At 37.5% G+C, this 27,506-nt stretch overlaps 1 protein-coding gene across 2 annotated transcripts; it reads left to right on the top strand.

Moving 5' to 3' along the window:
* Window positions 1-22,811: 22,811 nt before the first annotated feature.
* LOC108998151 (60S ribosomal protein L44) lies at window positions 22,812-25,722 on the top strand. Of its 2 annotated transcripts, XM_018974630.2 has the most exons (4): window positions 22,812-22,983; window positions 24,900-25,079; window positions 25,272-25,346; window positions 25,425-25,722. In XM_018974630.2, the coding sequence occupies exons 1-4, from the start codon at window positions 22,981-22,983 to the stop codon at window positions 25,482-25,484; spliced, it is 318 nt and encodes a 105-aa protein (XP_018830175.1). In that variant the 5' UTR covers window positions 22,812-22,980; the 3' UTR covers window positions 25,485-25,722. The 2 variants fall into 2 exon arrangements, with proteins under 2 accessions (XP_018830175.1, XP_018830174.1); XM_018974629.2 differs by lacking the exon at window positions 22,812-22,983 and having other exon boundaries at window positions 24,894-25,079.
* The last annotated feature ends 1,784 nt before the right edge of the window (window positions 25,723-27,506 follow it).

Below are 27,506 nucleotides of genomic sequence, written 5' to 3'. Positions count from 1 at the left end.
GGGGTGACACCCGCCCCGCAAATACCCCACCCCGCCTTTTACTGTTCATATATATATATATAAAAAATAATACGCATGAAACGACGTCGTTTCATGCGTAGGTTTTTTTTTTTTTTAAACCCAGGCATGAAACGACGTCGTTTCATGCCTGGGTTAATTAGAAATGAAATCCCCGCCCCCCCCGATTCCCTCCCTCGCTCACTCTCAGACTCTCACTTCTCTGTCTGCTGCCTCACAGTGACCCAGCTTCGCTCATCTCTCCCTCTCTCTGAGTTTCCGGCGCCGCACCCAGCTACCAGCATCTCCTTCAACGTCGTCGTGCGCATCCGGTCCCTTTCTCTGCATCTCACCGAAGATCCGAATCCCGAACTCGAAGGTAAGAAACTCAAACCCTATCCTTTTTTATTTTTTTGTGATTTATATTTTTAATGAAGATTGGAGGAAGGATGGGGTTTATCGGAGATGGAGGATGAGATTTTTGTGAATTATGTGCTGTGGAGCTTAGATTGTGCATGTGTTTTGGTTTGAAATTTGAATGAGTCCGTGAAATGCATGTGAATTGTGTTTGTTTTCTCATTTCTGTAATTATTTCGGATTGGATTGGATTTGATTATGTAATTAATTCGGATTGGAACCCCTAAATTAATTTAGGGCTCAAATCCGAAACCCTAAATTAATTTAGGGGTTTCAAAGATTGAAACCCCTAAATTAATTTAGGGTTTTCAAATATTGGAACCCCTAAATTAATTTAGGGCTCAATGTATAAACAGGAAATTGCATGCCATTAAAATCTGGAAATTAACTTTGTGTGTGTATATATTATCCTCTAATACCCTATTCTAGACTAGTAATGCTAGATATAATTTATACAAGCATACTAAGGATTTTCTTTAAAAAAAATGAGATTCATCATTAAAAAAAAATATTATTCTTGTAAGTTTCACATTTACTAATCAAGTTTTTTCTTTAAAAAAAAATACACAAGACTTATCTACTCTAAATATCATTTTTCAACCCATGCATAATACTACATTTTAAAAATTATTTGATGTTATATTAAGAGATGAAGATTTTTTAAAAAATAAAAAATAAATAAAAAGATGTCATTTCTTCGTTAATATTTTTTAATTTGTTGGATGTGGACCTTTCTACCTTACTTAAATAAAGGAAACATTCATATTTTCTTTCCTCATGTAGTGTATTTGTTAATATACTTTATTAACAACATATAGTGTATTTGTTCTTAATATACTTTATTACATTTATAACCAAATGATAGTGTGATACTTTTTTTTATTCTACTTTTCTTTTATGTTCATTATATAGTTGTTATGTTTTCTATTATTTCAGATTTCTTGTTTGTTTTAGTTCATGGATATGCCAGCGGATTCGAGTGCGAGCTCTCCTTTTCAGGCCGAGGGCACCCCTACCCCTACCCCTACCCCTACACCTACACCTACCCCTCCTACTCATACCCCTACCCCTAGCCCTACGGCACCTTGCCCCGCCCCCAAGCCCAGCAAGAAACCTGCTTCAATAGTTTGGAGTCATTTCACCAAATTAGAGGGTGGTGACTCAAGTAACCCCCAAGCCAAGTGTAACCATTGTGGCAAAATTTATGGATGCCACTATAGGAAACATGGCACCTCACAATTAAAGGTGCACTTAGAAGAGCAATGCAAAAAAAGTCCAATATTAAGATCATTACAAGATAAAAGCCAATCTAGGCTAGAAGTTGGACTTCAAAAAATGGCGAATGGGACTAGTGGGAATGCAAGTTTGACGGTGTATACTAAGTATGATCCCGATGAGTGTAGAAGACATCTAGCTCGTATGGTCATAATGGATGAGCTACCTTTTCAAATTGTAGACGGGAAAGGGTTTCAAGCATATTCTCACTACTTGGAACCAAGATTTAATATTCCCTCTCGCCACACGGTGGCAAAGGATGTAAAAAATCATTTTTACATTGAAAAGGAGAAGTTGATGGGTCAATTGGCGGATCAATTTGTTTGTCTCACCACTGACACTTGGACATCGATCCAAAATTTTAATTATATGTCTTTGACTGTGCATTTTATTCATTGCCATTGGACATTACACAAGAAAATTATAAAATTTTATAAAATCACCGATCATAAGGGTGAGACAGTTGGGAAGGCCTTGGAGGCTTCAATAAAAGAGTGGGGTTTGAGCCGAGTTGTTACAGTCACAGTCGATAATGCCTCGTCTAACGATGTTGCATTAGGACATTTGAAAACTTATCTTAGAGAGGCAAATAAGACACTTATGGGTGGTGAGTGTCTGCATGTGAGATGTGCAGCACATATTCTGAATTTGATTGTCAGTGATGGTTTGAGAGATCTTCATGACTCGATTGCTCGAGTTAGGACTGCTGTGAGATGGGTGAGATCTTCTCCTTCAAGGTTGGAGAAATTCAAGGTTGCTGCGAGATCTGCGGGTCTAACATCTAAGAAGGGCCTTTGTACTGATATGCCTACACGATGGAACTCAACATTTCTGATGTTGGAGGCGGCCCAAGAATATAGGCTGGCATTTGCATTATTGGGTGATGAAGACATCCAATATGTAAAATATTTTGATGATCACGAGGGATTGGGGAAACCCGTAGCTGATGATTGAGAAATTGTAACTATTTTTGTAGAGTTTTTTGAGGCTTTTTTACGATGTCACCACGAGGCTATCTGGAACTTTGTACCCTACATCCAATGTTGTATGCCAGCAAATATGTAGGGTAAAATAAGAATTAGATGACATGGTCGCGGGTGGTCACATTAGGCTGCGGGAGATGGCATTGATTATGAGGTCAAAGTACGACAAGTATTGGGGAGATTTAACTAGGGCTAATATTTTGTTATATGTAGCTGTCGTCTTTGACCCGAGGTATAAGTTGGATGGCATGATATTTGGATTGGGCCTTGCGTACGGGCAAGTATGGGCGGAGCTTATTGCAGCAAGGGTTCGGGAAACCCTTACTAGATTATTTGATGAGTTTTCCACCCTGCGGGGTGGTAATATTGCGGCACCTACATCTACCCCCTCAGGCTCACAGTTTCCTGAAGTCGAGAGTGGGAAAAGGCGTAGATTGGAGTGGGGTGAGAGGTATGAGCAGACCCCCTTCCTCCGGACTTCTGTAGAGGCTCAGTCAGAGATAGACAGATACTTAGCAGCAGAGATTCTACCATTTTCACGAGATTTCGATATATTAAGTTGGTGGAAGGTGAATGCTGTGAAATATCCCATCCTTGGAGAGATAGCCCGCACACTTTTGGCCATCTCTGTTAGCACAGTAGCCTTAGAGTCGGCTTTTAGCACCGGAGGACGTGTATTAGATTCATTTCGGATTTCATTAGCTCCTGCCACTGTGGAGGCTTTGATTTGCACGCAGAATTGGATCAAGGGAACTCTAATTCATGTTCCGGATGTTCTTGAGTATGAGGAGGCCGACGTCGAGGAGGAGGGTGATGATCAGTCTGGATCTGGTATTTATTCTAATTTCTTATTTTCATTTATTTATTTTCATTTAATTGGTATTCATTAATTTTATTTCAAATTTAATACTTATAGTGATACATGAGACGGCGTCTACGGCTACCTCCGATGCAGTATGACTTTTGTATTGGACTCACCATTGCCATGGTTTGCATAATTTCTTCCCTAATTGTTTTTTGCATTTAAAACTTTGTTTCATTTTTATAACTTTTTAATTCTAATTTGTTTTATTTTTAACTTATTAATATTTCAGGTTTTTTGACTTATTAACTTTTATTTTTAACTTATTGATTTTCAGTCTCACAGCAATCGACATTCGACACAACTCAGTGAACTCACAACTACGGCTCCACCCCAAAATTAATTTTCTTAATTTACAATTATTGTAATGTTGCTACAATAGTTAATTATACAATTTGTAATATTTATTTTTTTTAGAAGAGTTTGTAATAGTATAATAGTTTATTAGTTCTCTTAATTTGTATAATTGTAAACTATTTATTTTAACATAGTGTCTTACTACCTTAGTGATGAATATTACTTAATTATTTAGTAGTTAAAACTTAATATCTACTTATCAAAAAAAAAATATTTCTTTTCTGTTTTTAAATTTATATATTTTTTAATCTAAATAATGGGCCCAAAGTGGCCCAAAACGAATTCTGGGCCCAAAGGGGCCCAAAAACTGATTATGGGCCATTTAAGGCCCAGAAAAAAGTACTGGGCCGGAGGCCCAGTACCATGTGCGGGGGTGCGGACGGGTGGGGGTCCGCCCCCGCACCCCGGGCAGCGGACGGGGGACCCCGCCCCCGCCCATGCGAGGGCGGGGTCTGGGGAAAAAAAATCCCACCCCCGCATATGCGGGGGCGGGGGGCGGGGGAGGGGTGGCCCCGCCCCGTAGGGGGCGGGTATCACCCCTAGGTTGTGTACGTACGTTATTTGTTCTTTAAATGGAGGAAACTAATGGACTATAACCATATGGAGCCTAGCTAGCTAGCTAGAGAAGTAGTTCATTATACTTAAAAGGCCTCAACCAGTATATATAACTTTGTCTAAGATGCCTATATATGATCATGTTCATGCTTGCATGATCCACATTCTATTTTTAATCCTTTAAATCCTGAAACCACATGGGCTATAAGCACCATGGAACCGTACACAAATCTTTTAGTATAAGGAAGGATACTAAAAGGGACCAAACTCATTGAACAAAGTCTACAATGCTGTATGGCCAGATCGATCTAAAGTCTATATATAAAGCTAAGAGCATCAGAAAAAAGCAAAATAATTATTGGCCTGATTATTAATGCCTTGGTTAAGAATATATATATATCAAGCAGAACTTTAGAGAAGAAACTAATATATATAATATGTATATATATATTCGTGTAAATCTTCCAGCTTTCTATTTCTAGTTGTGGTACTGAAATCGTGCATGCAGTTATTATTCCAACATTTATAATGTGGATGCCTGTTTTTCATATATTAGTATTGTTTAGACTGATGCAATTATAATATATATATATATAAAGTATTAAAAGTGGGCACAAACCTCTCACACCTAATGTGCATTTAGATCGAGACGGGACGAAGACTCGAAACTTTAGCACTTTTTGATGCAAATCTTGAGTAAGACAAAAGTAGATGTGAAACACAGTCCAAATGACATGCCATCACGGACGACAGATCAAGACAGTAATAGAAAAGTGGACTGTTCAGAAAACGATTGTTTATGCATTACCAATCGAAGGGGTAAATTCATGAGAAGATCACATCCACATGAAGGACCAGATTTTCACTTGTAAACTTCATTCAGAGTAGAGTCTGGTATGGTGTACACTACAAGGAGAAAGTTGACTTTTCTTGTAGTGATCTTACCCTCCTAATTGATTTTCCATATGTGATATTGTTTGGGGCAATATTATAATCCTAGCCCTGTGCCTGCATACAATTTTTCTTATAATGGTATACATATATAGTATTCTTACTTGTCCAGAAAAATCCAAGCTGCTAAACAATTGTTTAATTCCAAAGGCTTAAATTATATTCTTATATATAGGGGCTACCATATCTGAAGCTGTGGGAGACACAGAAGAATTATCTTCTTCTTTGTCAGCTTCATCCTGTATGGGTTTACTACTAGAAGATTCTCCTTCTTTAGTAGTGTAATAAGCCGATGTGACCTGTGAGGACGTAGATAGTCCTTTTAGGTTTAAAACAGGATTAACAGGTTTGTTTGGATTGAGTCTTCCAGAAATTGTTTGAGATGTTGATCTCGTCTAACTGGATTTTCAGTAACAGAACCTGTAAAGGAGGATCGAGATCCAGCAAAAGAATTTCTTCTTAGGCTAGATTGATCAAAACTAATTTTAACAGTCACATCAAGATATTGCTTGATGTAATCAAGGTTACAGTTAGTAGTAATATTTTTGACAGGAGGACCTTCGTTTTCCAAAGTCCATTCGCTGGGAAGAGTTATATCTTTCTAGTAAATTCTCTTTAGAATTTGGATATTTGCATCTGGTGTAGAACTCTAGATCAGGAGAGTGCTACCCGCAGAAGGTTTTGCAATTGCTTTTGGATCTAAATTCGTTTTTAAAAGACGGTAGTAAATTCGGAAGATTAAAGCAAGAGGTCTACTGCCTTTGATCATGTCATAACCAAAGGTTAATATGTTCAAAGTCAAAGCCTTAATAATGTGTTCATCATAAAGAGAAAGAGTTAAATCAGGAAAGCAGCTAAAATGAACTGGTCCTTCGAAAAGTGAGGACTGGATCATTCCAAGAATACTAGTTTCAAAGTTGTTGAATCTAGCATCTCTCAGACAGAAAAGTACAAACGCATTAATTCCTCTTTTGGTTAGAGGTTTGGCTGCAATCTGTACAGAACCAACATGTAGATATTTGTAACCATCTTTCAAATATTTCTCAATATTAGATCTTTGAAAAAGATAACATTTTTCTTGAGATTTTGAAAGAGCATAAGTTTGTTCGACTGTTCGAACATTTTGGGAAACATTAAAAGTTTTTTGGACCCATGAGGTCTGGTAAATAGAATTAACAGGAAGTTTGGGGATTTCCCAATTTTTCAAAACAGAGGGAATTGAAATTGCTTCTTCAAAAGAGCAGTCTTCTTCATTAACAATGTCTGGTGGTCTGGACGACCTGGAACTAATGGTTGAATTAGATCTAAACATTCCATCCATTTTGTTACTAGACAACACCGACCTTCGCACTTCAGAAGTCTGCGACGAACCATGGTTTTCTTTAGCTTAAGAAGATATTTTTCTTTAAGCTCAAGATTTGTAATTTGAGAAATCAGGGTTAACAAAAGATTCTCTTGTTCTTCAGTCTTAGTTAAGACATTAATTGTCTTAGGAGACTTACAACAAGTAGAGTTACAGTTGCAACCCAGTTTTGGTTCAGAAGGATCAGGAGTTTCAGTTTCAAAGTGATACTTTGAATCACTAGAACTGAATTCAAGGATATCCGATGATGAAGACGAGGCTATTTCTAGGAGTCGAAATAGTTCTTCTTTATCATGGTTATCAATATCCAACTGATTAAGCTTCTTTTTTAATTTATTGGCTCTGTTTGGACATTTATCTGCAAAATGTCCAGTCTTGCCACAATTAAAACATTTTCCTTGAGAAGATTTTTTAGAATTCTTTTTCTTAGAAAATGGTTTAGAATATGGTTTTTTATAAGTTTTCTTATAAAATTCATCACGGAGTTTTCTCCTTAAGCCACCATGAGGTTTAGAAAATTTATGCTTTCTTTTGGATGTAGTAATAGATGGAAGGCCAAATTGTTCACAAAAAATTTCCATTTCATATTTGGCTTTCTTGCTATTTCTCATCTGTTCTCGAAGCATTCTTTGATCATTACACATACTAATGCCAGGTTTCTTAATTACACTGAAAATATCACCATAGGTATAATTGAGGAATTGAGGAATCCAAAGGCATCAGTAAGTTCTTCCTTCACTTTATAAGCAAACAGGCGAGGTAAACCATCAATAAATTTTTCTTTCTAGTAAGGCTTTTGACTGTCGTCACGAAGCATTACTCGAGAGGTAAAAACATCCTGATACCATCTATAATCTGACATTTGATGACAACGCAGATTATTCAATTGGTCACTTACACGACTAGTTATTTTTGATGGTGTTTCAATGAAATGTTTTAAAATAGTGTAAATCAAAGTGTAAACCGACCATATGCATGTATACAAAGCAAAATAGATTATATCAAAACAGCGGAATTAGAGGGAGACTGAAGAAGAGAAGGAATGGAAGCAAGTAATCAAATTAGAATATGCACAATTAGAATATGCACAATTGTATGTAGGCGGTTAAACCGACCATATGCATGTATGCAAAGCAAAATAGATTATATGAAAATATCATTAACATAAAACTAAATAAAATTACAAAGTAGGTAGTGCAGATTTGCACTTACAATAAGATGAGAGCAAAATATGGTGAGAGAGAAAGGAGATGATAGTAAGGGAGAAAAAAGAGAGAATGAGGCGAGTGAGCTCTGCCTGATTCTGAAGCAAGGTTCTCCTTTTATAGCACAAGGAGTTTCTGTTTACAATAATTAAAGTGAAATAGTGAAAGTAGGTCCGTGAGTGAACAGTAAACACTGTTTGAGCACGGGTATGAACTGGCTGTCAACTTTATGTCTTTAGCTGTCTGGATGACTGCTTTCGGCATGTAGTGACAGTGCAGAGATCATTATTGTGTCGTTTGCGGAATCTGCTTTTGACACAAAACGTTAAATTATCAAAAGAAGGGCTCGATCAGTCTGGGACGGTCAGCCTTTCAATAATGAATTTTTGTTTGAAGAGCTCGATCAGTCTTTTGGACGGTCAGTCTTCAACAATGGTAAGGTCAATCTTCAGATAGTCTTGGAGTATCTGGAGAATCATGGCCAAAATATTTGTAAGGATCATTAATGGAAGCATCTGAGGATGCTTCTGAATTCTCTTCTTCTTCAGAATCATTTTCTAGAGATTTCTTTAATAATTGAACTAAATCCCTTTTTGAAAGTCCTTCAAGAGCATTCTTATTAGGGGACTTCTTCTTAGAGGAATTACTGGTAGCTTTTCCTCTATGGGAAGTAGTTAGCGAAGTAGGAGCCTGGATTTGTGGATATCCAGTTGAAACAAGAGAACCATATGTGATTTTTGAGAATTCCTTTTTGTTCTGCAGGTCTGGAGCAGTTTGGGGGAAGTCTCTGATCACATATTCAATTATTTGTTGGGTATAGGAAAACCTATCCCACCATTTTGTGTAGCAGTACCTAACCATTATATCAGCATATCTTTCATAATTCCATTTCATTATCCAGGGTACTTTGTACTTTTGGCAGAAATGGAGAATGTAAGGAAATTTTTGCATATGCCTATCAAGTTTGGTGGTTGCTACATTGCAATAACATTTGAAGGCTCGGAGGAGCTCATCAGGAAAATTTTTAGGAATTGGACCAAATCGGTCCCACCATTTGAGGAACCAGTAGGGGAGATTTCCTTTGAATTTTTTTTCGAAATTTAGGAACCATGAATGGACTCATATCTGATACCTGGAAAAACATGAATCGATGCCAGGCAGTAATATAGTCATGATAAGTGAAAGCAGTGTCTGTTTTTTCCAGTCTCTTAGGAGACGATGGGTTTGTTCCCCATTCTTCTTCGTTGATGACATGGAGGATGTAGGCACTGTGATAAATTAATTTGTTATTATTAGTTTTATCATAAATTGGCTTTGTGATAATTGAATCAGTGTGGATTAGAATACTGGAGTAGTACTGATGATTCTTGGTAGAATCTTCAGGAATCCAATGAAATCCTGGGGGAAAATATGATGAAGCAATTTTGAATAAATCTGTTTGGACAGATCTATTCGGCTCAATGTAAAACAGCTAGGTGGGGTATGCTTTTTTTATGTACACAGCTTTTCCTTTTGGGAGGAAATACTGGGTAGCAGAAGTAGAAGTAGTAGTTTTTGACGCAATTGCCTTAGCATAAGAGTCAAAACTAGTAGCAAGTGTTGAAGCAAAAGTGGGTGGTTGAATTATTTTACCAAGAGGAGTAAACAAATTGGCAATTTACAAACTATTTGAAGCAGGGGTTGAAACAGTTTCATTCTTGATAGTTTTTGGGGGAGGAGCAGTCTGTTTTTCTTTTCCTTTTTTCTGCTCATCTTAAGGATTTCTGCAAGAATTCATAGGTAAGAAAATCAGGAATAGAATTTTGAGATCCTTTGATATATTCAATATCAAAATCGAAAACACTTAAAATAGCTTGCCAGCATGCAAAAATATGTTTTGATGCAATGTTTTGAACATCTTTTTCTGAAACGAATTTAGCACTCATGCAATCAATTCTAACAAAAAAATTTTGGTTAAGTAAATCAGATTGAAATTTGGAAATACATAGTACTATAGCTAAAATTTCCTTTTTAATAGTACTATATTTTTCTTGTGCAGAATTCCAGGTTCCAGAATGGAAACGAACAATTTGTTCAGAAGAACCTGGTGAAACACATTGTTTCAGAATACCACCATAACCAATGTCAGAGGCATCTGTTTGAACAATTTTAAAAGAATCTGAAGTAGGGATACCAATGCACGGAAGAGTCTTGACATGTGCTTTGATTTTCCATACTAGATTAGTATGTATTTTTGTCCAAGGGGGAGGATTGGAAATGAGTCGTTTGAACAAATGACGACATTGTTTCCTCATATCCTTGTAGAAATCAGCAATATAATTGAGAGATCCTAAAAACCTCTGTAATTGTTTTTTTATCCATGATGACATCAGGAAATTTGTCAGCAAATTCAATGGCTCGTTGGATGGGCCTGATTTTGCCTTCAGAAATATCATAACCAAGGAATCTGATCTTGGTTTGAAATAATTTGATTTTTTTTGCTGAAACAACAAGACCATTAAATCTAATGATGTCAAGGAATGAATACAAATGTTTCTAATGTTCATCAATAGATTTGAAAAAAAAAGAACATCGTCTATGTAGACAATGGTAAAAGCAGAGAACAAATTGAAAATATTGTTCATGATGTTTTGAAATTCACTAGGAGCATTTTTTAGACTGAAAGGCATCACATTCTACTCAAAGTGACCAAAAGGGGTAGCAAAAGCAGTCTTATACCTATCTGACTCGGCTATTTGGATTTGCCAAAAACCAGATTTAAGGTCAAATTTGGAAAAGATTACTGCATCGCTCAACCTATGAATTAAGTCATTTTTGTTGGGAATAGGATACCTAATCCACTCTAAGACTTTATTCAAGGGTTTGTAATTAATAACTAGACGAGATGTACCTCTTTCTAGTTTAGCATTTTTTTGGACATAAAAGGCAGAACAAGACCAGGGAGATTTGCTATTCTTGATAATGCCTTTTTTAAAAAGATCAGTAATTTCTGTTTGACAGTATTCCATAGTCTGTCTGTTCATTTGAACATAGGTGGCTTTTGTTTGAATATCTTTTTCATCAAAACCTTTAATGTATGGGAGAGAAACTATGTGTTTCTTCCTATACCAAAAAGCATTGGGTAAATCAGAACAAACATCTGTTAGCAAACGTTTGTTGAAATCATCAATTTTTGAAATCAGTAAGGAAGATGATAATTGTTCAGAAATCTTTATGTATTTGATTTTTTGTTGGAGGAATTTCAAATGTTTTTCTTTTGCCAAAAGTAAAGATTTCTTACTTTTATCCGAATCAATCTCAACACGAGAAGCAAAATGGAATTTTACCTTTTGACCAAAAGGGTCGGTGGTGATACCGTCTTTTTTAGTCATGAAATGATATAAAGAGGAAATAAAAGGGATTCCCAAAATTATCTTGTCGGACATGTTTTTGACTAAAACAGAGGGAATCCTAAAAAAAACATTATCCTGGCAAACATGAGCATTATTGAGCTCATAATTAATGGTCAACTTTGATCTCAAGAAAGAACAGCCTTCTACCAGTGTTTTAAATAGCAATAAAAAGGAAGTTGTTCTTGTCGAAACCACGGAAGAATCATCTAACGATGAATCCTCTGAAGAAAAGGATATTGATTTAATTGAAAGAAATTTTCAAGATATTGATTTTAAACCTCAAATAGTCAGATTTTCTTCAAAAGGACCCAAACCAATGAGTCTGACGAAGAACTGGTATTCAAGACCTACTCCTCCTGATTTATAGTTTGAAGAAAAAGTTTTCCAAAACCATTCTTCTTACTCTGGAGATAAAGTTTATGAATGAAATATTGATGGATTATCTGAACAAGAAATCCTCAATACCATGAGTAAAATGTCTTTAGTTGTAAATGCTTACATTAATAACAATATCAGACAACCTGACGTTGTTATGTTTTTAACACAAGGTTTTACTGTATTTTAAGACATTGGTGGGATAAACATCTAACCAACGACACCAATTTTCACAAATAGAAAAGCAACGTGTCAAACGCAAATGGAAAGAAGACATGACTAGGCTTCAAAGGCATATTCTTTTCTTCGATTTTGTTGAAAACTACCATGTTCCTAAGAATACTTTAAATGTTGTTAAAACAGATTTTGTCAAAGAAGAAGGCAAGACTGTCATTCAAGCCAGTCATCCGCCTTTAGAGACAATACTTATTCCTTTTAAATGATCAGAAGTGGCTGCTTCTCCTTTTAAAATCCCTGAAACTGTTTCCAGAGATCCTGAGAAGGACAAGGTTATAAAAGAAACAAAAAAGATTATTCATCAGAATAATTTTGTAAACCTTGGTCTCCACACGATCGGTCAACAGCTAGATAGGATTGAAGTAAAAGTTGAAAAGCCTATTTTTACTTCTAATCCTGTTTTCAAAACAGAAAATCCTTTCTGTAGATTTTTCAAAACATTTGCTAGGGATGAGTCCTTCCTGAATACAATTCAGGTCTGATCCGAAATCAATCATAGCAACAACAGAAAATTGAAAATCATGAGCAATAACAATGTTAACTTGTGAAAACCATTTTGGAGGAATAGTGTGACGGATCAAACAAATCTGGTTTTCGTGTATATATATATATATATATCCTTTCTAAATACATATTTATGGAAGTCTTTCCAATAGATCATCATCATGCATAATTTTAAGTGTCCAAAACTTCATGGTTGTGAGATAGCCAGTTAAAGAAACCCTAATAACCATTTGACTTTCTAACACTAGCAGTGTCGCGCCCTCGACCCCTACGTGTTATTTTTGTGGAGTTCGTGATACCGGGATGATGACCACACGGATCACGCACCCCAACGACCAGTGCTCAGAGTGTGTACATCATGCAATAAGTGTAAAAAATAATATTCGCAGCGGAGAAATAAAAGATATTTCTTTATTAAGTACCAGAATTGTTCAAAAACAGTAAAATAACTTTACAAGGATTAAACAGTCATCCGACAGATAAATTAAAAACAGGACATAATATAAGGGAAACAAATCTCATTACGCTGAACAGTTTCTCAACAACTCAAACCTCCGGCGGATCTGATCCCTCTGGTTCATACTCGGGCTCTGCGTCAGACTCTACGGCACCATAAGACGGAACTGTAGGGTAAAACACTACAATGAGATTATAACATCTCAGCAAGTAATTAACCCAAACAACATCCAAGAGATTTATAGCACAATATTGAAATCACGCGTCCCTATATGGATAAATATGCAGAAAAACAACATCTCATTTCCCTTTTCCCAAAATACCCTTTTTACAACTCACGCCAAAAATCCCATTTTTGGTCCAGTCATAACCATTAATTATTTAGCATGCACCACAGTCTCCCCTATGGACCGTCCACACGACCTGACCCTCATCGTCACACCACGGATAACGTTCGTGCATGAGACTTCGTAACGAGCGATGCCCCGTTTTGCTCCCAGTGCGTACATGGCCAAGCATCCTCTAATCTCGCCAGCCAAAAGTTTATGGAATTGGTACGAGAGCGTTACCGTCTCGTCCATTCCCGTCATCGCCCTGTGACAACTCAAGGGACATCACGTCAGTCTGTTACGCTCCTAAGTGACCAGATGAGCTCCACCGAGATAATGCCCCGTCTCGACTTGCGGTCGTGATACACACGCACCCACATATTCAGTCACAATTGCAAACAGACCACATGACATCACATCACAATTTTAATAAAACGATAATTATACATTTCAAAAATTAATTGGAATACACATTAAATAACTCATTTACATAAAATGGTCCTCCATTTACAAATACACAATTTCACAATTACAAGCAAAAATCCCGTCCTCCAATCCGGCCCAAGGCCCAATTCCAACAACTCCAATTTACATCCCAACACTTCAACAATCCAAGGCCCAATTCCAACAAACTGACCAATCAACAGTTTATAAAAGATAAATACAACAATATTATTTAAAAATTGGAAAATTACATACAACTGAAGATGGAAAATTCTAAAAGATCACATGAAACAGAAAGTTGTACAAGGCGGCGGCACAATGGCGGTACACGGCTGAACAGTGCCCAAAAATTGGGTTTTAACACACTGGTTGGTTAATCTTACAAACGGGTAGGAAATCAACTCACTTCAAACTAACAATTACACCAAGAAACTGAGTGCAAAGTTTCATAATTTTAAAACTCCAAGAGCACGGCACAATTCCTCAAGCTCTCGAATTTAACACCAAAAGTCACAATTTCAGAATCAAAATAGCACTCGGCAAAGCTACACAATCACTCGGATTCACTCACAAATTCAAAGACCAAAGCACTAAACACTTGGAGATAAAAAAGCTTTAAACAAAAAGGAGGAGGAGGAAATTCGGAAGCCCCAAAACTAAGGAAACCGAGGACTATATATAGACTAATCAAGGCGGCTTGAGAAGCATGCGTGTCGCACGGGTGGGAGAAGAAAAAGGGCAGCTCTAGCTGTGCGTGGCGCAGCGGGTTGCGTGGTGAAATGTTGGGTAGACAGCAGATGGAGGAGGTGGTTGCCGAAGGACACAGAAGCAAGCTAGGAAGCTCGAGGTGGAAAGTGGTGGCCGCGTGGAGCGGCAACTGGACAGCCAGTACTCAGAGCCGCAACCAAGCGACACGGAGCTGCCATAGAAAGGTGGAGGTGGCTCATGGCAGCTGCTGGAACAAGAAGGAAGAAGAAGTTTGCAGAAGCTAGAAGAAAAGAAGAAGAAATGAGGAAGAAGAGGCACGGCGCAAGGGAGAAAGAGATGGAACCCTAAGGGGTCATATCCTAAAACGGCGCTGTTTAGCTAAATGAAGGGCTTGATTTCAATCCGCTTGGGCTGGGCTCGCTAGGCGCATGGGTTGGGTTCTTCAGGCGTTTGGACTGGGCTTCACTCGGGCTGGGTTCTTCAGGCGCACGGGCTGGGCTAGGTTCTACCACCAAACTCACACACCCACGACCCAACCAGAAACACACACACACACACACACACACGGCCCAATAAATAAATAAATAAAACACTATAAATAAAATAACACTAATAAAATAACATAAATAAAATACCATAAATAAAATAACACAAACAATCATAATTAACAAAATAACACATTAATTAAAATAACATATTTAACAATAAGAAAAATTAGAGATCTCACAAGCAGGCTAGCTAGAGGGTGTAATTATCAGACCAACAAATTAATTTAATGTCTTGCCAATTGTTGGACATGTATATAATATATATATGTATGAATGAATGAACTAGCTAGCTAGCTATATGAAGATCATGCAGACATATTGTTCATGCATGCCAAGTATTTGAATTAAAGCTAATTGAAGGCATAGTAGTACTGTCGTGGTAAAGGCTGAATCGATCGTTGCTAATCATATTAACTCCTCTTATAATTAGATCATACGTACGTACATATATACCAAGAAAACATCATGAGTACTTACTTGCAACCGAATTTGGCCCAAACAAACATGAGTTCCTTTTCTACAACTCCAAACTAGGTCTCTCTCTCTCTCTCTCTCTCTCTCTCTCTAAGCTAGAAAACTTTCGGTTGGTGAAAATTGTAAGATATTTTGTAAGGGAGTTTTCATGCCCAACTTGTACACCTTGGTTACCGTTGGAATTCTTGGTTACCGAAACATAGAACATTAATATCCAAAACTGTGTTATCAGAACAGGTACACCCAAAAATAATTAGGTCTAGAAACTTCAGTTTTCTATAATTTAGTAACTAATTACAAGTTAACCTACTTGGCAAAATATCTATTTTTTACAATAAATTCTGAACTGGGTGGGAAGTATGCTCATTTTCGTTTTATTTGTTGAAGGTGATGAATGTATTTCCCCAAGATGATTGAGAAATTAGGGATGTCGTGCAAAAAGCCATCAATCTATGATGTGCAACTTAAAAATGTCACCCAAAAATTACTAACATCTAATACCCACATCAACACCTACACAAAATGCAGATATAAAGGTGGCATTTTCGTGCAAAAAACATCAAGCTTTCTGACTTAAACAGATAGAAATTAGTCCACAAGAAAACAGTACCGATTATTGTAAAGCAACCAGTCTACATATAAAGGTGAATACATAGAGAAATTAGTTCAAGCGATACCAATGTTCACGAAAGGAATTCACTCCAAGAGTCTTGGTGGAATATGCTCGCCCTCCGATACTTGAAAATCCCAAAAGAAGTCACTCCGAGATTTCTAGACGGAGGCACAGATTTGGTAAGGCAAAAAGGACATGATGACCCTAGCTTCTATGGGGAAGGAAAAGGAAGTGGAGGCCAGAGCAGAAGCTTTGGGGCGTATTCGAAAATGGAGATGAAGTCGTGTGTATAAAGTGGGTGGATTTGATTGCAGGTAGCCGAATTGGGGAAGAACATGGAAGTACTGGGGAAGAACGGAGATGATTTTAGAAATGGCTATGGCTCGGAAGGGGAGGGAAAGGGGGAAACAAATTAGTTTTGGCGCCTAGACCTTTCCAGTCGATTTCATGTCATTGCAACTTGTGATTTTATATTCCCGTCAATATTTTTCGTCGCTAAAATCCATTAAATCACTGCAAATAATTAAGTTGGGACCGCCCTGGTGTTTTAATGAAGATTCAATTTTAAAACGTGCAACGGATTTGAAATCGCTACAAATAATATCTTATTGCGGAGATTTGTTTTGCAGTAGAAATAAAATCGCTGGGAAAGGGCATATATCTTGTAGTGTACAAAAGTAATATTGGTTTCATATATAATAGTTTTTTGGATCCTGCGACGTGTGAGGATGAATAAAAAGATTAATGTAATATACGTGTTAGAAATAATTACCGCATACTAACTTTGGAGAAAATTTTCAACGATATCTGCAATGCTTTCAATATTCACTTGTGAAATAGAGAGACGATCGATCATCTCGGGTGATTCCAGTAGGGGTGCTTCTGATGGTTAAGTTAGCCAAAGAAACTAGAGTCTCTAAATCAATCTAATAATCTCACAATACATATCTAGGAAGAAAAATTCTATTCATCATTTCCACACACCACACACCATACTTATTTATTTATTTTTTCTATCCAAATGTATGATGTATGAATAATGAGTAGAAGAATTCAATTAGTTTAAAAATAATAAAATAAAAATAAATGTCGTTTGTGGTGTATAGGAATGATGAATAGCAAAGCTTATCTAGAAATGTATTTATAAGGTTCAAGATCTCCACATGGAGAAGCCTTCCTGCTGAATACAACACTAGAGATAATGATGTCCTCTCGGGGAAGGTATCTCCAAGGGACCTATTTCATTAGCATGAAACTCTCACTAGATAAAATTTATTAGGCAGGGCTCCTTGTCAATCACGACAACTCCTTACGTTATATTCGGATCTCTCAACGATGTGTTTTACTTGGTTTCAACCTTTCCTTGGCTTCTTTTACGTGAACTTTTTTTTGAAAATATTTTTGGTCGCCTATTGACCTTTCCTCATCCTTCGCATAAACTTTTTTCTAACAATTATCCAACAAATTCTTGCCATACATGTGATGGCAGGAATTTTCATTTTTAAATTTGTATAATAGTTTGCTTGTTTGGATATGCATCATATTCTCAGCGTGCATCAACAATTCATTTGACATACTTTCCCCTGTCGCTTTCTTGAGATTCTGTCCCTAGTGCCTTCCTTCCAGCACGTGGCCTTTTCCCTTGGCTAAATTTCCCCGAAGTCTTGTCGTTTTTTTTTCCATAACTGCCGACCTTCTTCTTTTTCCTTCCTCCTTTTTTCGCTTCTTCATTCCTTTCTTTCACCATGTGCTTTGCCTTATTTCTCTTCTCTGTCTACTCTCGCTCTCTTGATTCCTCTTGCCTTACACTCTCCATGGCTCTCAGCAACCTTTCGAGAAATACCTCTCAATTGTCTAATTCAATTTAGCCTCCAGACGACGCTTGCAGGAACACATTTGGGCATAGCTCTAGAATTGTCGCTCGAGCTGACTTTGCCCACCCTATAGCCTTTGAGGGGAGCCGTTAGACCTTGACCACCACTCAAGCAAAGTTGGACTTCGCAAGAGAATGGTTTAGCATCCTAAACATTGTTTAGATAATTCGTCTCAACTCGCAGTGGCGTTGTGAACCTTGAAAGGGCCATTGAGCATGTTGGGTTGTACATCGGAATGGTCTTGGCGGGATTAAGGCTTCCTTTCTGTAGTCCCATCTAAGACATCCTCGACTATTTAGGTTTGGCTCCCACTCAGCTGCTACCAAATGCATGAAGGATATTGTTGGCATGTTGCATTGTGTGGAGGCTAGCCCTCAAGGTTGTTGGGTTGGAGAATCCAAGATTGACTGCTCATGAATTCCTTTCACAATGTGAAGAGATATGATAGGAACAATACAGTTTGTGTTCTCATACTAGATATCTAGTCATCACTTGGAGTCCTGGTATTCGTATCTCAAAAATTGGGACCAAAAGTTTCTCTTTGTGTTCGAAGATGGTCGAGGGTGAGGCTTTTCGCCGTGAGTTCTCGATTAGGTCTGCTTAGAGTACCTTTCTTGGAGGGCGTTCTTTTGAGGTAGCCCCCACCAAAGAGAGTTATCACATTTGGACAACATCTATGCTAGATCAGTCTTATGTCTCCGGCTGCAATGTCTCCAGTTTTGCAGTCCATGGGCCCATTCTCCCGTGCAATAGTGCGGCCCTGCCCCTTCAGACACTAAGGGAAAGAGTCTCCAGTTTTGCGCTCGTTGCGGCTCTGATCGCTTCGATGATGCCGCACCTTTTGCAAGACGTTCATCGCCTACTACTGCCACCACCGTTCCTAAGGGCAGAAGAGAGGCCCACCAACCACCTCCACTGCTAGTCATTTATAGCCTAGCGGAAGTTGGGTGCCCAAGATTTGGATTCAGCTTTTCTGAGTCAGGAACTCCCTAACCCCTTCTTGATTCTTTGTTTAAGAAGTTGTCTCCATCGGCCTCTTCATCTTCTATCCTCAGTGACTCCTTTGAGATGATAAAGGTAGAAGATGAAGGAAAAACACTAGGAATTCCTCTCGGGGGCATGACCATGAATATTGAGCGACTCATTCCTTCAGTCGCTCCCGAGGGTGTCATTTATGCCCGCGAAAGAAGTCCCATTGGGCGTTGGCGCTAATGTGCATTGTTCCTCAACTGAAGGCAAGGGTAATAATGTTGTCTCTACTTATCCGGCTAGCGAGGACATAGAATCTTGGTACTCGCCTAACAAACCATTCGTAGGACATTTTGGAGAGGATAGTTCCACCAATCATGGGGATTCACCTCCGTGAGGGGTTCCCTCTCTCGTGGTGTCTCCTTTATGAGGCGTTTTTCCCCAGAGATTTCACCTCCCAAGAAAGTTCCTCCTGAAGGGATGTAGTTAGGCCTAGAGGCTCCCTACGGGCCGCAAGTGTCTCCTTCCCCAAAAGTGTCCTTAGTGAAACTCCACCTCACCCCAGAACTTCCAATCTGAGCAATGTATCCTATGCCTTCTTCAAGTTTGAGGCGAGAGAGGCTTTCAATCCTATGGTTGTTGGATCACCCAGGAGCTTGGCGAATTTCTTGCCCTGGTATGTACTTTAGTCGCTCATTTAGTTGAACTCTTTATATTATTTATTGGGTCTAACCCCACGCATTCCCTTCCAAAGCTTATCCTTTATGGTGAGGTTGCTCACACAGTGCCAGTCTAGTTGGGAAGATAGCATGGAGGCCTCCCATGCATTTATGGAGGGGGCACTCCAATTCATATCTTAGGCTGTGGGGGGATGCCTTGCTTGGGTGAGCACTCCTGTAATGCCCAAAAATAAATTTGATGGAAAAAATTTCTTTTATTTAGATATTAGATATGCCATGAAAACTTAAGAGAGATTTCATGGATTAAAGACTAGTTAGGTTTCAGTCCATTAGCGTAGTCAAATTATGATCTGTTAAGGAGAACGAAATGCCTTTTGGATTTTTTGAGGCATTTAGGATCATAATTAGATGAAACAGATTGTACCATTAGATTCGAATGAGGTTTTAGGATTTGATAGTACAATAAAAAGTTTTGTATTTTTTGGGTGCCAAATGAGCCAATTGGAGAGTGCCACGTGACATTTAGCGCGCCATGTCACCAACTAGCTGTCACATTGTTATATAGGATGTCCAAGTTAGCCTAGGAACACTAAGGAACCTTATGGACATATGGCACCATCACCACCCTCCATTTGGACCTCACTTTACCCATGTCAAGCTTAGTACACGTGTAAGGAGTTTGAGTGTGGAACAAGCTAAACCCATGCATCTCTTACATGCCTATACCTCTCTTACACCCACCATGCCCTTCACCTATGCCACATACCTTCTTGATAGGCTGTCATTTGTGGTTTGAAAACCCAAAAGCAATTGAGCCATGCATACACCCATTCGGTTTGCACCATTTCATTCCCACCTGACTTGAACAATTTTTACAAGCAACCTCCCGCATCCTCCATGTACCTCTTATAAACACACCATGCCTCTATCTTACACCCTTGTACCACCCATGACCAGCCCCCATTGGATCTAAAATCCAAACCCTAAAACCAAGCCTCACAAGCATGCCATTCCAATACATTTTTGCCCCTCCATTTGCACCTGACTTGAACAACTCTTTCAAGCAACCTATCCAAAGACCCTGTAGGCTGCTGTACAACCATGTCCTGCAAGTCCAGAACTCTTTTCCCTCTCTTTTAATCTCCTCACATCATGCACACGCAACAAAAAAGCAAGCTTGTGAACCAAGAAAGAGAGGAAGTGTGTTGCTGAGTGGTGTTTGCTTCAAACTCTCCCATTTTTTCTACTCAAAACCGATGCTCAGCCCTTAAGCTCCATTGTTTTCTTTTTTCTTTTCTCACACTTCCCATTTTCAGTGGCTTAGTTACACGAAAAATAGAAGAGAAAGAATCTACTAAGACTAACAAGAAACTAAGTGAGTAGGAGAGTGTGTTGAGGAGAGCCAATCCTTGTCCAACTACAAACCTTTGTAAGTTCTCTTTCCCTATCTTTTCTTCTTCTAATTTTGTTGTCAAAGAGTGGAACAATATTTTTTCGTATTTTCAAACAACTGAACAATGAAAATGGATGGCTAAGTGTAGGGCTGAGCAAAAATCTCAAAAACCGATTCCGAATCTGACTCCACTCCAACAAAATGAGGTCTGAGTCGAATTTTGTTTTTTAAAAAATTTTCCGTCGTAGATGTTGCTGGACCGACTCTGATCCCATCCGACTTTATGCTCCGACTTTGACTTCGCCCTTTGACTCCGATATTGTACATATGTTATAAAAATATATATTTATCTATATATTATCATATAGACTAGTGTAGTTATATGACTAAAACTTATATAGTTAAATTCAATAATATACTAGTATGAGCTAATTATTATAAAATAATATACCTATACTTTAATATAAATAGAGTAATGATATTTTAGTATATGTAAATATTATAGTATTACTACCATATATAATCAAGTAAAGAAATAAGTTAGACACTAGTATGTATTTAAATAAGTCTAGTATAATAAGTTAATAACAAATATACTAATTTACTAAATTATTATAACATGTAATTAGACACTATAATATAAGTCTTATATAAAAATAAATTAGACATTGTATAAAAATAACTAATAAGTCTAGTATAATAAGTTAATAACACATAATACTAAATTACTAAAGTATAATGTAATAAGACACTAGAAATAAGTCTAGTGTAGAAATAAGTTATAAATAATTTAGACACTAATATAATATAATAACATGCAATACTATAGTATAATAACATGTAATTAGATACTAAAAATAATATGTAATACTATAGTATAATAACCTATAATTAGACACTATAATATAAGTCTAATATAAAAATAAGTTAGATATTAATATAGAAGTAAGCAGTGATGATTTTGTTTTAGTTTTTAATTTTTTAGAAAATTGAAAATTGAAAGTTTACAAAAAATTCTTTTTTAAAATGGACTAAATATGAAGCTAAAAAAAGTCCGAAGCTAAAAACCCAAATCCAACTCCACTTCAACTCTGTTCTAATAAGTCAGAGTCAGATTGTAGCCTACATAAGTCGGAGTCGGAATTTGATTTTGAACTCCGACAAATCGGAGTCCGACTAAGTTAGTGCTCATCCCTAGCCCCCTAATTAAGTGCCTGATCAAACATTTAAATCATTATTTCTTTTAGTAGTAGGATGATGATAGCATAAGGAAAATGATTTGTACAGTTCCACGGTATGTAAACCCTACGTATTTCTTTTTAAAAAAATAATAAATTTGAAATCTATATAAAAAGAATTGTTTTTAATGGTATTTATTTTCAATGAAAGTACATAGAGTTTGCACACCTTAAAATTTTATTTAGCATTATTCATAAAAAAAATATGATAAGAAGGATTAAGAGGACATCTAAATTTACTATGTTCCTATTTAATTTGTAAAACAAAAGAATCATTCAAAAACTATGTTCGTCATCTTATGTATAGTTAATGCTATTTTATTTTTATTGGGGTTTTATTATTTTATATTTAATAAAAAAATTATTTTTATAGTATTTTTTTATGTAGTTTTTTTTAATTGGTTTCATATATTATTATGTTAAATAAACAATAGTTATTGAAAATTGCAATTTTAAAATATATGGGGTATGAAACAAATTCAAACAACACATTGTTATAAAGATATTTTAGTAAAATATTATTATTTTAATAAGATATTTTTATAAAATTATTTTTATTTTTATAATATTGTTGTGTAAATTATAAAGTATTGTAAAAAGTGTGGTGATTTTATTTTTTAAAATTTAAGATAATTGTTTTGAGGAAATATAGAACGAGAACTTTAACCCTAACCCTAACTTTGGCTCCAGCGGCCACTATAAAAGCCAACTGATTTGCTACGCGGCCTCCTTGTTCAGCTACGAGGGTTTTCTGAAGCAGCTCAGACCTCAAATTGTCGCCATGGTACTCTCTCTCTCTCTCTCTCTCTCTCTCCGTCTCTCTCCATTGTTTGTTTTTCCTAGCCATATATATCTGCGATCTAATTCTTCTTCTTATTTCTTGCTTTATATCGATTTAATGTTCTCTTCTAGATAAGTGGTTCTTCGATTTTTCTATTTTATAGTTCGCGCATCCATATACGTTGTGTTTGCTTTGGGAAAATGAAATAAATCCGAAATTTTGTTTTCGGGCTCTTCGAAATTTATAGGACTCAAGAAAAATGAATACTGCCTTTTAAGCATATCAAATCACAACCTGATATTGCTCCTTGTCTGCAGCCAAATAGTAATTTGGATGTTTGTATACTCTACTTAAACAAAATTGTTTGCAGTTTATGGTATTGCAGTCAGTATCACTGGTTTTTGAGGTGAGATTATCTAACATACATGCAATTGGCACATTACTTTGATGTCATGTTAGTAACTGCGAACGGTTCGATATATCGCTTTGTTTACTTCCTGGGAATTCCTATGAATGGTAGGAATCCGAGAAGTGATTCTCTACTTGGATGACATTTTCTAGTGACTTTTTAATTGCTCTTTTTAACAATGACAGTAACTATAGTTTGGGACGATGGCTGTTTAATATCTCTGTGCTGATGTGCTATAGAAGCACGGTTTGCTGTCTTTGAACGCTGCATTCAGAACTCTTATCGTGTGAGAAATGAAAATGGAAAGAATGTTACCAGTATATTTCTCATATTCGCCAATTAATTGAAGTCATCAGTTCTTCCTGTGCCTACTTCTGAAATTGTGGGCACTTTTATAGATGCCTGATGTTATGATCATAAAATGTGGAAATCCATTTCTTGCGGCATTGCCTTTTGTCCATGGACTTGTTCCATTTGTGGGTAGAGTTACACAATCCTAAGATATTTGGTGATGGCTTGAATTTTATTTAGAAGTAAAGGCCTCAATGCATATTGTAACCTTGAGTCCAGGAGATTTAGTGTGGATTTATTAATGATGGTTTTCAATAAGCTCACAGATCTTATTTTTGGATTTATATACTCCCTAGTATGCTCTTTCATGTTTCCTTGAGCATGCATTGCATATAATGTAGGTGTACCTTTGCAGGTTTCTCTGATTGATATTTGCTAGCTATAACTAAAATGCAAGTAATAATGGAGAATGATAGCATCTTCTATTATTTCCCATAGCTTAAATGTGCTTCCTTTACTTGTAACCCTTGTAATAATTAGGTGGAGGGTGTGGTTGTATTCCAATATAAGTGAGGTCGTCTTCAATTCTCGACCTGCTCATGTGTCTAACGTACCATTAAAAAGCTCCTCGTATTAGTTTTGAAAGCATTTTGTTGATTTAAGAAGGAGATGGCTTCGTGGAATCTCGAGTTTTGGCAATTAAACTCCTATGCTAAAGTTTTGAGCATTTAAGAGACCTATTCAGGAATTAAGTTTGGCCAGGATGAACTCCTATGCTGTTCCTGGACACCTGATGCCAAATAAAAAAAAAAAAAAAAATTAGATGAAGAATGTCAGGAGGAATCCTTGGGGTATCCTCTGGTTGCTGGTTGAAATATTAGACTTGACATAAAAGGCTTATGCAAACTGTTAAATGAATGACTGTTAAAGATTAAATAAAAGGACAGAGAGCACCAAATAACTGGCCACATGTAGTGGTTAGTGTGAAATGGTGATATGCAGACATGTCGAATTGGCGAGCCTACTTGAACAAAATTATGTTGGAAGCTGGTGGATGGTATCTCTCTATGTTCAGAGTGCTGGTCATGTTGGAGAGGATTCAGATTTAGTTTGTATAATGTTTTAAAATGATGTGATGTGATCTTGCTCTGATATCAGTTACTCATTCTTTAATGCTTGTCATCTGTTTTGTTTATTTTCTTTTGCCCTTGGGATGCAGGTGAACGTACCTAAGACAAAGAAAACATACTGTAAGAGCAAGGAGTGCAGGAAGCACACCTTGCATAAGGTTACACAGTACAAGAAGGGCAAGGATAGTCTTGCTGTTCAGGGCAAGCGCCGCTATGACCGCAAGCAATCTGGTTATGGAGGACAGACCAAGCCCGTCTTCCACAAAAAGGTCTGAAAATAATGTTCACTTCTTTAGACTGTGTGAATCAATGCACAGCACAAAAAGATTTAAATCTAGAATTATTCTGATAGCTGTCGGGAGATAAATTGAATTCTAGTTTTAGTCATCTTATTAATACAAAAGTTAGGGAAATAACATGTTCGATATCAACTTCATTTTCCCTTCACTTTTTCTAAACAGGCCAAGACTACCAAGAAGATTGTGCTGAGGTTGCAGTGCCAGGGTTGCAAGCATGTTTCCCAGCACCCAATTAAGGTTAGTTTATTACATGGTTCTTTGGCTTCCGTGTTCCTTGCTTTATGCGAAGGCATGATTATTGACCTGAATTTGCAGAGGTGCAAGCATTTTGAGATTGGTGGAGACAAGAAGGGGAAGGGGACTTCTCTTTTCTAAATGCAATTTTTTCGGTCTTATTGTATGCTGTTTTGCTTTTATACCTTGTTGGAGCTTGAAAGCTAAAATATCGGATTATTTTTAATTTAGTTTTGTTAGTCTAATGGCGCCTTGAAGCTAAACTTAAACGCATATGATATTTGGCGTGGTTAGAGATTAAAGCTGATAATCATCTTTGCTGGTGTGGTTACCATTTCATGTGTTGTATCCGACGCAGTTAGATTGATTAGCTTTTTTATCCTTGGTTTGTCAATTTTCATCGTAACGTATGGTTTGGTGCGAGACCCATATTGCCAGTTTTGGACAATGTGATGAGAATATTCAAAACCTTGATAAATGCTTGTGAATGGTTTTAAGATAAGTTTGAAATTAGGATGAATGGTAAAAGTAATTTATTTTTTAATTTGATAAATAATTTTAAATTATTTAAGAAAAGAAAACGTGAGAATTTGGTGGCAATCGTGGCTGGCACTCTGGCCCTGCTATAGGGCGACCAGATTGGTCCCCTAGGGCCCCTCTGGCTGCTATGGTGTGGCCCAGAACAGTGACTAGCCTCCACAGCACGGCTCAGATTGGTCTGCCCTTGGTGGCTACCGTCTTTAGCTGCTACTGGTGATCTGGGCTGGCGGTGACCACGCTCACCATGGCATTGCTGACTATCGGTTGTTATATATATATATATATGATAATTCTAGGTTGCCTATCAAATGAGCCCATATAAAGGTTTTGAAAATGAGATTTGAATGTATGGATGGAAGATCAACTGAGATTGGAGGGACCTTTCTGACCTCCAATAAGCACAGGCTAGATAAAAAAGCCCATGTATTACAAGCCCAGGGTCGTGAAGAGTGAGATGCGGAAGTCCACAGTTCGATATGAATCAATATTGTGACCGCCATATTGATAAGATAGGATAGTCTAGAAAAATTGTGGGAAACTCGTCTATTAATTGGAAGGGATGAGTCTGCCATTTACATTAACCGACGAGGGGAGGTTGAATTCATAGCCCGTACTTCCCGTACTTATCAGCAAAGTCCAATGCTATATATTTGGCTAAAGATGGTAATTTTTGGTAACTTTCATCCTAGAACTTTCGTAATATCCCAGTTTGCGTGTTTATTGATTTAGGCATCGAAGGTGCATTAGGTACACCAGGCCGTCATTAAACAGTGCGTGGAACCCTCCTTAACAATGGTGCCGTTTCTGAGATATGTGGATTATTGAATAAATTTGGTTCCCGAATAGAAGACCAACATGATTTTCACATGCCAATCATCATGCGTTCTCAAGCAACTCATGATCAAGAAACTATTTTCACAGACATGAAAGTGCGACTTGCAGAGACAGAAGAAATGCTGAAGAAAGTAAGGACGGTGATGAAGACCTTCGTCGAGAGAATGATGACCTGAAGCGTCGCAATGCCAAACTTAGCAAGGCCACAATGCGGAGCTAGAGTGAGTAGCCTGAAGGAGAGGCGCAGAGTGCCGAAGGAACAAATGGGGAGGAGTTGGAGAAGAAGAGTTTGCATGACGAGTTGCGCAACCTCGTTGATAAGTATGAGGAGATGGCCAAGAAGATGGGGGGATCGTCCTTGGTTGAGCAGCTGCTAAACTGCACAGACCTGCCCTATAGTGCAGAGGTGATGACCCTTCCACTCCCATCGAAACTCAAAGATGTACGACGGATCCCTGGACCTAGTTGATCACTTGAAAATTTTTAATGCGCACATGACCCTTCATGGGTTCCTTGGAAAAATAGCTTGTCGAGCCTTTCGGTCGACATTGAACGGCATGGAGCGAGGCTGGTTCGGAGCGCTGAGACTAGGGTCGATTAACAGCTTCGAAGAGTTAACCAAGTAGGTCCTGGCACAGTTCATGGCCAGTAGAAGGCGTCGACAACCTGCGGTGTATCTTCTAACCATCAAGCAAAAAGAGGAAGAAAGCTTGAAGGCATACCTAACCCTATTTGATGAGGAGAGGCTGGCCATCGATGACCAAGACGAGAAGATAGCACTAGCTGCAC

The sequence above is a fragment of the Juglans regia genome, chromosome 16 (assembly GCF_001411555.2).
Source record: "Juglans regia cultivar Chandler chromosome 16, Walnut 2.0, whole genome shotgun sequence".
Taxonomy (NCBI): Eukaryota; Viridiplantae; Streptophyta; class Magnoliopsida; order Fagales; family Juglandaceae; genus Juglans; species Juglans regia.
This window is presented reverse-complemented; position numbering and strand designations above follow the sequence as displayed.

Excerpts from the sequence above, each read along its gene's own strand:
- LOC108998151 (XM_018974629.2), top strand. The coding sequence starts at position 24,894 with ATGCAGGTGAACGTACCTAAGACAAAGAAAACATACTGTAAGAGCAAG. Across the intron at positions 25,080-25,271 it reads AGCCCGTCTTCCACAAAAAG|GCCAAGACTACCAAGAAGAT; the intron begins GTCTGAAAATAA and ends TTTTCTAAACAG. Across the intron at positions 25,347-25,424 it reads TTTCCCAGCACCCAATTAAG|AGGTGCAAGCATTTTGAGAT; the intron begins GTTAGTTTATTA and ends CTGAATTTGCAG.